General features: G+C 38.9%; 1 protein-coding gene across 1 annotated transcript; it reads left to right on the top strand.

Annotated features, from left to right (window-relative positions):
• The first annotated feature begins 10,961 nt into the window (after window positions 1–10,961).
• On the top strand, window positions 10,962–11,525 carry LOC114611580 (keratin-associated protein 8-1). Its single transcript, XM_028756287.1, has one exon. It carries the CDS (start codon window positions 11,001–11,003, stop codon window positions 11,184–11,186), a length of 186 nt encoding a protein of 61 aa, XP_028612120.1. The 5' UTR covers window positions 10,962–11,000; the 3' UTR covers window positions 11,187–11,525.
• Window positions 11,526–13,214: the final 1,689 nt, after the last annotated feature.

Genomic DNA, 13,214 nt, shown 5'->3' with positions numbered 1-13,214 from the left:
AGAGAGAGAGAGAGAGAGAGAGAGAGAGAGAGAGAGAGAGAGAGAGACTCATGTAGCCCAAACTGTCCTTGAACTTGCTATAAACCAAAGGATAACTTTTGTCTCCCGAAGCTCCTGCTTCCCCCTCCCAAGTGCTGGGATGACAGGGCTGTAGAACCATTCCTGACATGGCAGTTGTATTTGACTTTAGTTTAGTCAACATTTGAAGCAGACTATTCTTGTTGAAGAGAATATTTCATATTCCTGCATATTTTAGGATGGTTTGAGGTATCTCCAGCTTCTACCAATTGCATGCTAAGTAACACACTCCTTTCTCCCAGACTCAACAAAATGTCTCTCAACACTGGAAATGTCCTGAGGAGAGCAAACTTGCTTATAGTAAACCAAATCACCTCCTCTTATAAAGCCTGGGTCTCCTTTTAGTTCTTCACTATTTTATATGTTGTTAGGATTGTCTTCAGATGCCTTACTACAGGGAACTTTGTATTGCTCTAGGTATAACCAAGTACCGCCTTTATTGGAGTCACCTGGTCTCCTGTGATGAAGGTTTTCTTGGCCCTACCCCCAACCATGGAGGCAGAATACACAGAAACAGAACTGAGAAATATTCATTCCGAAGAGCATCTTGGGGATTCTCGTACAGGCTAACATTTTAGACTATCATGCCTTCTGGCCCAATAATGAGCATGATGCGGTTTCAGCAATTCTCTCTGCTGTTCCTATCTCTGCTTTCTCTTTTAAAGGAACGGGAGGTGGGGGTTCATTAGTCGATCTTAGCAGGATTGTAATGAGGTGAGCAAAAGAGCATCCCACAGTGACATGCCTAAGTGAGCAACTTATAAAGACAGAAGGTTGAATTGTGGTCATGGCTTAGCTGGGACTGTGATGGGAGAGATGCATCCAGTGCACAGAGTGAGAGATGTCTCTCGGGAGGCCAGCTCGTCTCATTTTACAAGTTGAGAATCTTGAGCCCTAAAACCTAATTTGCCAACATTCTCACGGCAAGTGAGTGTCCAATGTAGGCCTAGACTACATGGATTAATTCAAGTAATATATATGAAAACCTGCACTCTAGTGATCCAGATGTGGGAAAGTCTGGTAATTAAAAACATCACTTCTGTTCCTATGGAAACAAGCAGAGAGATATTAGGCACACCAGTAATGCTTAAATGGTAAGTAACTTTTATGAGGAAAATGGCAGGCTAATGTAAGACTATATGAAAATGTTAGTTGAAGGGGATGGGAAGGCATATCCCCTCATTCATTCATGTGAATTAGCTGGCATTTGAAGTTTGCAGAGATAAAAACTGTTCCATGCAGAACAAATACCATGTATTGGATCTTGAAAATGAACAGATACATGGTAAGTCTGGGAGGAGTAACACACAGAGAATCTTTCTTTTGTTTTGTTCTGTTTTGAGATAAAGCCTCACCATGTAGGCCTGCCTGGCTGGAACTCATTACGCAGAGCAGGTGGCTTCCAACTCACAGGGAACCGGCTGTATCTGCTTCTGTGAATGCTGGGATTGAAGTCACCTGGCACCTTGCCTCATCAAAACACAAGGATTCTTAAGTAGTATCAGTTGGAGGCTTTTGTATAATCATAAAAATGCAGATTCAGTTTTTATTCCCAGAACTGTGGGGTATTATAGACATACTTTTGTTTTCTAAGAGTGCAATTAACTGATTTTCTGTTTCATTCAGATGTATTCCTTCTTTATTTCTTTTTTAAACCAAGAAAAGCTGTTGACTGTTGTCTGATTTACTCTCTCTAGCTGTTACGATGGCCGTGTGACTTGAATCCTTCATTTTATTAATGGCATGCTTGACATGTATTGATTTGTTTAGGGTGAGTCATTTTTATTCTAGGGTTTCCAATGTTTTTATAAAGGTGCTGAACTAAATTTGCTAGGAAGACTTTGAGAAGCATGGTTGTCAGTTGTTCTTCCATTCAACAGTGAAGTCATCTTCCTCCATATTTAATATTTGGGGGGATATTTTACTATGATTCACTTTCATTTTTCACTATCAATTTGTTCATATTGAATTAACCTATTGCTTTCAGATTATCTAATCTTTTGGTAGTTTTTAGGATTCTATATTTAGGATCTATATTACCAGTCATAATAAGGTTTCTTTTGCTTCTCATTTTATGTCAACCTTCTTTTTCTTTGTCCAGACAAAGATCTTCCAGTTTTATTTTATAAAATCAATTGTGTTGTTGTTTCTGGATGACTTTATCTATTGATCCTCTAAATGTTACTTTTGTTTTTCTCTTTTCTACCAGCTTTGGGCATTGTTTGACTTTTCTGATTCTTTGAAATATGCAGTTGATTGGTTTGTACTTTTTAAAAATATTTTTTTACTGGTACTTTCACATAATGCAATCCAATCCCACTCATCTGTTTCTCATACCCCACCCTCCACCCTTGCTAACTGTCCCCTGGAGAAAAAAAAAACAGAATAAAACAAATCTCAGTGTAGTGTTTAGTGTGTGTCCCACAGTACATCCTTTTGTGCATGCTTCTTGCAGAACTTCATTGCAATGTATCATTGGTCTGGTTTGAGACCTCTGGCTTCTGCTACAGTATTAACACTGGATCGCCACCAGGACTCCTCTCAGATATCCTATTACTGCCCTGTGTCATGGAGATCCTATAGCTTTGGATCTGCAGGACTGTCCCCTTCCCATAGTCCAGCAGTTCATAGATGGTGTAGATGTTGGGGTGGGTCAACTCAAAGCCCTGGATTTGGGTCCACCAGCTCCCCTGCTCCCCCACCACCAGGGTGAGTTCTCCAGCACTGCCCTTGAAAGGGGCAGGGCCAGCTTTCCAGTGCTCACACCCTCTAGGCTTGTCCACCCACCCCCATGCCAGTAGGGCCAGCTCTACTGTGCAGGACCCATTTTCCAGAGTGCTGGAGTCAGTGAAGGCCAGGGCCAGCTCTCCTACTCTTAAGAACCCAGAGCCAGCTCTCTCACCTGCTGCAGAGGGCAAAAAGCAAAGAGGGGTGAAAGCATCTTTCTCTTGACCATGCCACTGAATGGCAGATGACGGTGTAGGACCAGCTCTCTGGAAAGCCCCACAACCAGAGCAAGCTCTATTCTGCTTCCTGGGCCAGTGTCAGGGCCTACTCTCCTGATTGCTGAAGCTGTCAAGGGCAGACCCAGCTTTCCTGCTCTCAGGCCTTTGGGGCCAGCTCTCCTATGATGCCCAGTCAAGGGGTGGGGCCAGCTCTGCACAGCTCTCAGACATCAACATGGCCCCAGACCAGGGACATCAGCCTGGCCTTTGGTAGTAATACACTCCATTGCTATAGGGCCACAAACTCAGACGTAGCCTTGAGCAGCAGTGTGGGCCAGGGCTTCACCATGGCCTTAGGTGGCATTTCCTGGCTATTCATATCAGGTTATTCCCTAATACTCTTTTTTTGTTGTTGTTGTTTTGTTTTTTTTTGTTTTTTGTTTTTTCGTTTTTTTGTTTTTTGTTTTTTCGAGACAGGGTTTCTCTGTGTAGCCCTGGCTGTCCTGGAACTCACTCTGTAGACCAGGCTAGCTTCGAACTCAGAAATCCGCCTGCCTCTGCCTCCCAAGTGCTGGGATTAAAGGTGTGCGCCACCACCGCCCGGCCCTAATACTCTTGAGTCCTCAGTTTCTGGTCTCTATATTGTGCACACATCTTTCTGTCTTGCTTTCTCTTCCGTCTCTGAGACAGGGTCACCACTTACTTGTCTTAGTGGTGCCTGGAATCTCTGGTTGTCTGGGGTTGTCTCAGGCATGGTTTGCCCATCTGGGCCCTGTGACACTTGGCAGGGGTGATCTTAGAGGTTCTCTGCCCACCTGGGTCACATGGCACGGGGATGGGGGTGGGTCATCTCAGGCTTCCTCTGCCTGTCCAGGCCACGTCTGTTTGCACTTTCTTAATCTGGAGTTTATTTCTATAAATGTTTTCCCTTATTACTCCTTTGGTTGCATTTCATATATATATATATATATATATATATTTCCTGATTCACTGTCTCAGTGGAGAAGGCTGAACTTAATTTCTTCCTATTTGTAATTTTTAAAAAGTTTTTCTTCAATTAATCAATTTCTAGGTTCATATCACCACAGATAATAAGATTAATTCATATCACTTCAGTCACCCCAAGTTTGTTAAAAGTTTCCCTGAGTCCTAGCAGATGACTTACCCTGAAAAATGCCCTGTCTGTGCTTGAGAGGAATTTCTGTTCTGCTGCTGCTAAATGAAGTTCAGTACCTGTCTGTCAGACCATTTGGTCTAAAGAAGAGTTCAGATCCAATGTGTCCTCATTGGTTTTCGATTTGAATAACTTTTCGTTGGAGATGGGGTAGTAAAATCTTCTCCTGTGATTATATTGCTGTTCATTTCTCCCTTTGGATTTGTTAACATTTGCTTTATATATTTAAGAGCTCTGATGTTGAGTACAGACATATTAACAACGATTAATTTTCTTGATTGATTTCCTCTTTATCAACACAATGGGCCTCCTTTCATGCCACAGTTTTGAAGAATGTTCCGTGTCATGTACGTGGGTCTATTTCTACTCCCCTTTGCTTGCCACTTGTGTAACATCTCTTACTTTCAATCCAACTGTGTCCTTAAAAGTGAAGAGATTCTTGTGAAGACAGAAAAATACTTGGGTCTCCTTAGCTATTCACTCAGCTCCTCTCTGTCTTCTGGCTGAACGTCAGTCCCTTTACACTTAACATAATTAGTACAGTTGCCATTATACATTTTTTTTGGGGGCAGCTTTATACATTTTTGTATTTATTTCTGGCTTTCTTGGTTAGTTAATATTTTTCTGTGTTGATTCATTTCTTTTCCTTTCTGGTTTCTATAAGCGCTATAGGTACTCTTTAATGTCAGGAGGGTTACATAAAAAGTATTTTAAGTGGCCTCCAAACTTTGATCTTACACAAACGCTTGGTGTTTTCTCTCTCCTACTTTTATGTTTTTGATGTAAATATTTACAACTTTTCATATTGTATAACCACTACAAATTATGTGGCTAAAGTTCTTTTTAATGTTTTTATCTTTTAACTTCCACCCAAGAGTTATAACTTTACCACAGTTGTAATACCAGAGTGCTCTGAATTAAACAGTGTGCTTTACCAGGTAGTCTATACTTTCATATGTTTTCATATTTATAATTAATATCCTTTGATTTAAGCTGGAAGAACTCCCCTTAGCATTTTTTGTAAGCATTTCTTGGCAACAGATCATTTGAAATTATCCAGTTGGTGAAGGCTGCTAAGGTCATTGAAAAGCAGGTCACTGGGAACCTGAGTGGAGACTGCCAGTGGCTGATTTTGACAGTTCCTGCCTTTCCTTGTTCCCAGCTGTTTTTAGATGTCTCCTCAGTGATTTGCATGAGTTACAACTCCTGCAAGCCCTTTGAAGGGCTGTAGAACCTGTGGATTTACTTTATCTGTTTTTCCTGTGGAGAGACCCCCCCCCCACACACACACACCTGGAAGTTGTCTTGAATTATACATGTCTAAGGGATGGTATGGTATGAGCAAAATAAAGTTGTTGTTTTTATTCTAAATAGTTTTTTTTTACTTTTGAGATTATAATATAATTATGTCATTTCCCCTTCCTCCCTCTCCCCCCCCCTCCAAGCCCTCCCGAATACCCTTCTCTCTTTCTAATTCATGGCCATATATATGTGTGTGTGTGTGTGTGTGTGTGTGTGTGTGTGTGTGTGTGTGTATGAGTATGAGTATGTGTATATGAATGACATAAATGCAACCTGCTCAGATTGATTAATGTTACTTATTTGTACTTATTCATGTTACTTATTTGTACTTATTCATATACATTTTCAGGGATGAGCATTTGTATTGAATAACCAATGGTGTGCTTGTCCCTGAGGAAGACTATTTCTCCCATTCTCAGGATTCTTTAGTTCCTTGTAGTTCTTTGTATACCATAGAGAACTCATAAGCTTCCCCCTTCCATGTGAGTACATCTATTGGTATTGTTCTTGTACAGCTCATGTTTAGGGAGCCATATTGGTAAGACTTAATGGTATAGCTTCTGACATTGCTAGGGGACACAGTCTCTCTGATCCTCTGGCTTTTGCAATCTTTGCTCCCCATCTTCCAAAACAACTCCTGAGCCTTAGGTTCAGGAATTGTGTTGTAGATGTATAAATTGGGCTGGGCTCCACAACCGCTCTTAATTTTTATTGGTTGTATTTTTTCTGTAATGTTCTCTGTCTGTTGCAAAGACACGTTCCTTTGATGAAGGGTCAGGACTATATTTATCTCTGGGCATAAGGATAGATAATTAGAATACTGTCAGAATCTTTGCTGATTTAGTAATGTTATTGGTGTTTCAAATCTTTCCCCCTCATTATCCTCAGGGTTTTGACTCTAACATGTGGCTAAAGCTTTTTAAATGGTCTCCCAAGTGATCTTAATACAATTTGTGGGTAGTGAATTTTGGTTTTGGTTAATGTGTGTGTGTGTGTATGTGTGTATGTGTGGGTTCACACATACATGATGGTGATGGGGAACAGGCAGTGATATGATCCTCTGCCATTGATTTTCATGTTACTTGTATTGAAATCTTTTAAACTCTGTGTGTGTGGGGGTGTGTTGTGTGTATGTGTATTATACGTGTGGCTAATATGATAAAAGTTTTGTTGTCTAGACATTTTGCCTGCGGGTAGCAGATTAAAAAAGTAATTTTATGTCCTCTTGAGAATTGTTATTAGTATGTTTTTATAACCCATTGAATCCAATTTGTGCTGCCCATATACGGGCCATCCACCAGAATGTAGCCAGCTGACCAGGGACCAAATCTCCCCCTCCATGTCAAAAAAAAAAAATCCTCTTCTTCTCCTAGTGCCATTAATTCCCAATAGTTCCTTAACTAGGGATAGGAACTTGTGAGCATGAACATATTGAGGTGTTTATTGGCCTTATCTTGTGCAATAAGTCACCATTGCTAAGAGTCCATGAATCTAATGGCTTTGTTATGTGCAAATGATGTTTAAAACAGTCCTGCCTGACATCACTGCCTTTCATTCATTCCTCTATATCCAAGACTCCATTGAACTACTAGTGACTCCTGGAAGGCAAATTCCTTAGGGAATTTGGTCTTAACTACTTTAAAAAAAAAACAAAAACAAAAACAAAAACAAAAACAAAAACAAAAACAAAAGCACCCCCAGTAGGTCCAAATATTTCTCTTACCTGTGTTCAGTAGTAAAATGCCAATTTTCAAGACAAAGTTAATGCATCTCTTCCTTCCATGATGGAGCTTTGCTGGTCTGTCTCCACTTCTTTAGGTAGAATTGTAAATTCTCTCCCATGGCCCTTTTAGAGTAGGATATATGATATGTATTTTATTCATTGATCATTTCTAATGTAATTACCATTTCTTACCCATTTTTACAATTTCTAGCATCTAACAATTACTTGAAATCCAAGAGATATTCAGGTTATGACTTTTTAAAAATAAAGCTTATTTAGTTTTTCGTTGAGTGTGAATACACTGTAGCTGACTTCAGACACACCAGAAGAGGGCATCAGATCCCATTACAGATGGTTGTGAGCCACCATGTGGTTACTGGGAGTTGAACTTAGGACCTCTGGAAGAGCAGTCAGTGTTCTTCACCGCTGAGCCAGCTCTCCAGCCCCAGTTTATGACTTTTAAAATACACATTTGCTTATTGAAAGATAAATTTTGTATTCTAGCATCACCACTGTCATATTAACTCTCATTTAGTGGTCTGGGGCTGTAGCCCAGTGGTAGCACTCACTTAGCATGTGCAGGATCCTGGCTTTGATTCTTAGCACCACAAAAACAGCAAAAAATAAAAACAGTCCCTTCTAATTGCTTTATACGTTTAATGAATTAGTAAACAAATTAGAAGGATTACATTTGAAAGTGATGAGACTTGTGCACATGAATTGCCTCCTCTTCTGATATTTGTGCACAGATATTTTTTTCCTTTGCAGAGAATCAAGGGACATGATTTCCCCCATTTTATCTTTATACATATTAAAGCTAACTTAAATTGAAGAAGAGAAATAAGAATAAAATACAACTGTTAATTGTACAACATTTTAGGAATGCCATTAAGTGAGAAAAACATCCCGAGATTTATGAAAATGACTATTTAGCAAACACTGCTGAAATATTGTCATTGCATATGTGGCTATATGTTTTTCTATTCCAGAGACCTGGTATGACATGGTTTTGTTGGAAAGGGGGTACAGGGGAGACATTTGAGCTGTACTTGGCTTGGGTTAGTGCTGACTGGTACAGATTCCTTCTGAAGTTTTCTATAACTCATTGGATGGCACGATTAAGTCCAAAGAGATGTCTTTCAGCATCTGACTAGGCAGAAATTAAAGCACAAACACATTTAACTTAGAATAGATTGATAGATTACCGTGGTTCTCAGCCACTTCTGTATCCAACAGAGCTACTTCAGATAGGCACAGCTTCATATATGAGAGGAATTTTCCTCTCTGCAACTCTGCCAATTCACCTGGAGGATGTGTTGTGGGCATTCATGGCTATAGGTTATATCCTTGGATGCATCTCTGTTGTCACATCCAGCCCAGGAAGGATGACAGAGGGAATAGCTTAAAATGATGGAGCCAGAAGTTCGTTTACGGGATAGAAAGGTCTAGAAGTTTAACAGGCAGCTACGTAGTAAAACTGGTATTCACTCCTGGATTTCCTAATGTGTGCTATTCTTGTTGGCATTTAATTTTTTGTGTGTGGTGATTTACCATTGCACTGACTTGTATTTATGTTATCTTCTTGTTCATAAGGAAGTCTCCCAATGTGTACAAAGTTCAGACTGTAAAACATGGATCCTCTTTGAGAATCACATATTAGAAACAAAGCTTTCATATATCCAATTGGGTTGAGTTGGCCATTATTTTTTAAAATGACTTGTTGAGAAATAATGGGTTTTTCCCCCAAAATTTCTCTTTGCATCATATTCTGTATAAATTGCTAGTAGAATCCAGGTTATTTTCTATTAAAAGGGGTTATGCTTGTTTAAAAGGATGGCCTATATAAATTCTTTACTCACCATTATCATTCATATACAAAGCTGTATATTAAGCCACCAAGGGCAAAAATCAGCATGGGTCAGATTAAGTGGGTGGGTGGGAGAGAAATTTATTTAATCAGGCTTTTATAATTGAAGCTTGGCATTGATTCAAATCTTTTTTTTTTCTGTCCGACAATGCATTTTGTTTGATTTTATTCTTTCCCTAATATACCTGAATTTTTGCTATTAGATGAAATAATAGGATGGTCGCAATATATTACAACTCATTCCAAGGATTTTAGGGAATGTTTTCTAGTATCTTTACATTTATGAATGAAGCTAAGGGTAATTTTCTGGCCCCCTTAGTTGTACACCACATGAAGAGTTTGAATTTTAAGTTCTGAATCAGCATAGGCAGCACCCTGTTTATGAAGCGGGGTGGTGGGGCAACTCTGTGTTTTCAAAATTGCTTCTGCTGTAATTAAACAATTAGTGGTTAGAACTAGCATAGCTTTGAGTTTCTCTAAGAGTCTCATTTTGTCCTTGGAATCAACCTATGCCTCCTTGGCTGTTGATAGAATAAAATCACTTCTGGGATGTTAAGTAAAGTCTGGGGGTTGGTGTGTAACACATTTTTGTTTTGTATCATCTGGCTAGATCATGCTTTGTTTTCTATTTTATGCCGTGTGCCCTCATCTGTGGTACTTTTGTAAGTCCCATATAAAGTTCCATGAAGGGAAATCTCCATTCAGGTACTGGGAGAATGATTTGTCAGATCATATTTGGTCTAAGACAGTTTTGATAAATTTAATCTTCCTCCAATTCCTATGTGTGGACTAAATCTCCATTTAAAGGAGACTGGTCTGGGCTCCCTATTGTAGGGTAAATAATCATTCTAAAAGTGAAACATACAACATGTATTTCATTCATTGATCATTTCCAATGTAGTTACTATTTTTCACTCATTTTTACAATTTCTAGCATCTAACAATTCCTTGAAATTCAAGAGATGTTCAGTTTATGACTTTTTAAAAAAATATGACTGTGAGTTCATATTATCATTTGATGCTTCATAAAAATCATCATATTTTTAAGATAAAATTCTCTTACTTGATCTAATACAAAAGCAGTCTTCATTTTAGGATAAAAATTTTCATTATTTTTTGTTGTTTTTGCAATGTTGCTACTTTAAATATTTACCAGAAGTAGTGTATTATATTAACAAATCACACTGGTGTGACATTAAGTATTATGATTAATCAACAAATTATACTTTGATTTTGCAAATTTTTAATTGCAGAGGTGGTATAGATATGTACTACTATATATGATTCTGATGGGGTCTATCCAATTTACTTTTCTACACAGTTTAGTTTACATAACAGATTATCTATAGATGTGGGAAGGTCTGTGGTGAGCATCTTACATACTTAAAAAAAAAGAAGAGAAAGAGAGAATTCTTTAATCCAGCAAATGGTAAGAAATACTCTGATTCTGAGACAAACTCATAGCTTATTATTTGACTTAAAGTGTCCAACACATATCTATTGAATTCTAGCCCTGGTTGTGTAAATTCAGAGCAGGAGATGACTGCATTAGAGCTAACAACACTGGACTCTTTCTTGGCGTTACAAAGCCTGCTAACTGAAATTATATATAGGGTCTGTAAGACCAAGTGCTTTTGAAGTTCCTGTAATAACCCATTTTGGAAGGCACATAACTTGTTTGATGGAATCGTCTCCTTGCATTGTATCACAAAGAGCTTTCTCATAGACTCTTAGGCAAGAGCACAACAAATTAATGAGCTTTGTGTAGTGCAAATTGGTGTCAACAATGAAAATGAGGGCTCTGTGTTTTCTTAAGCCACGCCCCTCAGTCAGGGTATATAAAGACAGCCTGAGACTACAGAATCCATCACATTCACTCTCCTCCTACCTAAGCCTTCCATTCCTGACATCATGTACTACACCGACTTTGAGGGCTCTGTCTTCCCAGGATGCTACTGGGGCAGCTATGGCTACCCTCTGGGGTACAGTGTTGGCTGTGGTTATGGTAGCACCTACTCTCCAGTTGGCTATGGCCTTGGCTATGGCTACAATGGCTGTGGGGCATACAGAAGATACTGGCCATTTGCTCTCTACTGATTTGCTGAGATCCCCCAGGCACAGATCCATCTCTTCATGAAGGCTCTGTGGCACCTCCAGGTTCCAGTTTCATCTCCTTTCATCCTTCTTTCTTCATCAACCTCTTCCAAGAAGCTGTTTTTCAGATCTTACAACTGAGTCTCAAAGGAACTGAAAAATCTAGATGATGCCTTACTCTGCCTTTCCTGGATGCTCTTTATTTGGGACTTTTTCAGAAGCTCAGCAACCGCTGTGGCATGTATTGCTTTTGAATATTTCAACATTCTCATGATTCCCTGTCATGGTGAAGTCGTGGATGTGTCTGTCAAATTCTCAATAAATTTGTCTGAGCTTGCATAACATTTCATTCCTTGAGTGGCGTTTCCTTTCTTGGTATGTGCATATTTTCTGATACATTCAGTGGGGGAGGGAAGCAGATTTAATTTTAATGACTTAGCCTTAGGAGTTGTGAAGAGACAAATAATCCTTGATCTTGTGTGATAAATTGGCAAAAGGGTGACTACTATCCTCAAAAGAGTTGCATCTCTGAGCTTTTCCTGTGTTGTAAATTATTTTGGCATGGAAGCTGGACTGGAATAAGACAGCAAAGAAGGGTTTTTATGAGTCTGACATCTCGCATGTCAGGGATACGTTGTTTGCCATCTCTCTTCCATCTCACCATCCCTGCCTTTCTCTAAGTAAACCAGCACAGGACAAACATTCACGGTTATTCTGTGTGAGTCTAGATGAAACTCACTCTGATCTGTCTCCCAGGGAATAAAAATTGCAGAATTTAGCACCATGTCCCCTCTTTAAGGACTCTGGAGCATTAAGTAATAGAGAAGGTACACACATCCTTTGAGAGTCTGAGATTCTGTTAAGTGAAGTGATAAATCCCCTGTATCAAATCATCTTAAGATGTCTGCTTTATAGCTTAGAGGCACCCAGGTTAGAGACAATGATGGGAAGCTTCTTAATCTTTGAAGAATCAATATCAGGTAGTGAGCTCCACTATTAAAAGATATGAGCTATAACAAATGAGTATCTCTGAAGATATATCAGCCTTTCTCTGTGCTCCATTAGAGAAGAGAGCAATAGCTCTTTTATCAGACATGTCGAAAACATCTCAATCCTCCTGCTGAAAACATACGGATAGTCTTAGCAATGGGCAATTTGGCTGAATGCTGCATTTTTACTGAATATCTGGTAGCAATTTTACTGCATATCACTCATCTAAACATCTAAAAACTGGAGAGATCATTTAAGAAGATAGTTTTCTTCAACATATTTCATTCAATAGATGTATTTCAGCAAACACTAAATTCAGGAATGCCTAGTAGGATATCATTTTTTTTGTGTGTTTTAAAAACAATGGACATCATTACAGCTGATGCAACCCTCACTTCAAACCTTCCTTATAGCCACAATGTTAACTCAAGCTAAGAACTATGATTTAGCTAAGCTTAAAAGTTAGAATAGAATAGGTAAGGAGAGATTTTTTTTTTTAAAAGGAACTAATTGGAATGAGAAAATATACTGATTTGGAATGATGACTGCTATAAAGTTTTGAGGCTCACTAGATATCAGATATCATCTAATCCAGTGCCACTAAAGCATAAGTACGCAGGAAAGTAGCCTGCATATCTGATGTAAAATATAAATTCTCATGCCTCATCTCCAGGGATTCTGGTTTGGTACACAATTGGATAAGGTCCAGGGATTCTGAAGCTTTTAGTTAACACCTCAGGGATTCTAGAGGTGACGTTACACCCACATTTTAAGGAACACTGTTTTGGTGCTACTCTACATGCATATACACAATCCTATGCATATATACACATGTTCAAATATACACAGACTATCATCTGCCCATCTATCTATCTATCTATCTATCTATCTATCTATCTATCTATCATCGATCTACCTATTTCTGTATCATCTGTCTATATATCTATTATCTATCTATCTGTCACCTACGTGTGATCTACCTATGTATCTATCAGTCTTGTCTATGTATTTATTATATAATCTATTTATTTTTATCTATGT

Source organism: Grammomys surdaster, unplaced genomic scaffold (genome assembly GCF_004785775.1).
Source record: "Grammomys surdaster isolate TR1022 unplaced genomic scaffold, NIH_TR_1.0 126118, whole genome shotgun sequence".
In the NCBI taxonomy this organism is placed as follows: domain Eukaryota; kingdom Metazoa; phylum Chordata; class Mammalia; order Rodentia; family Muridae; genus Grammomys; species Grammomys surdaster.
This window is presented reverse-complemented; position numbering and strand designations above follow the sequence as displayed.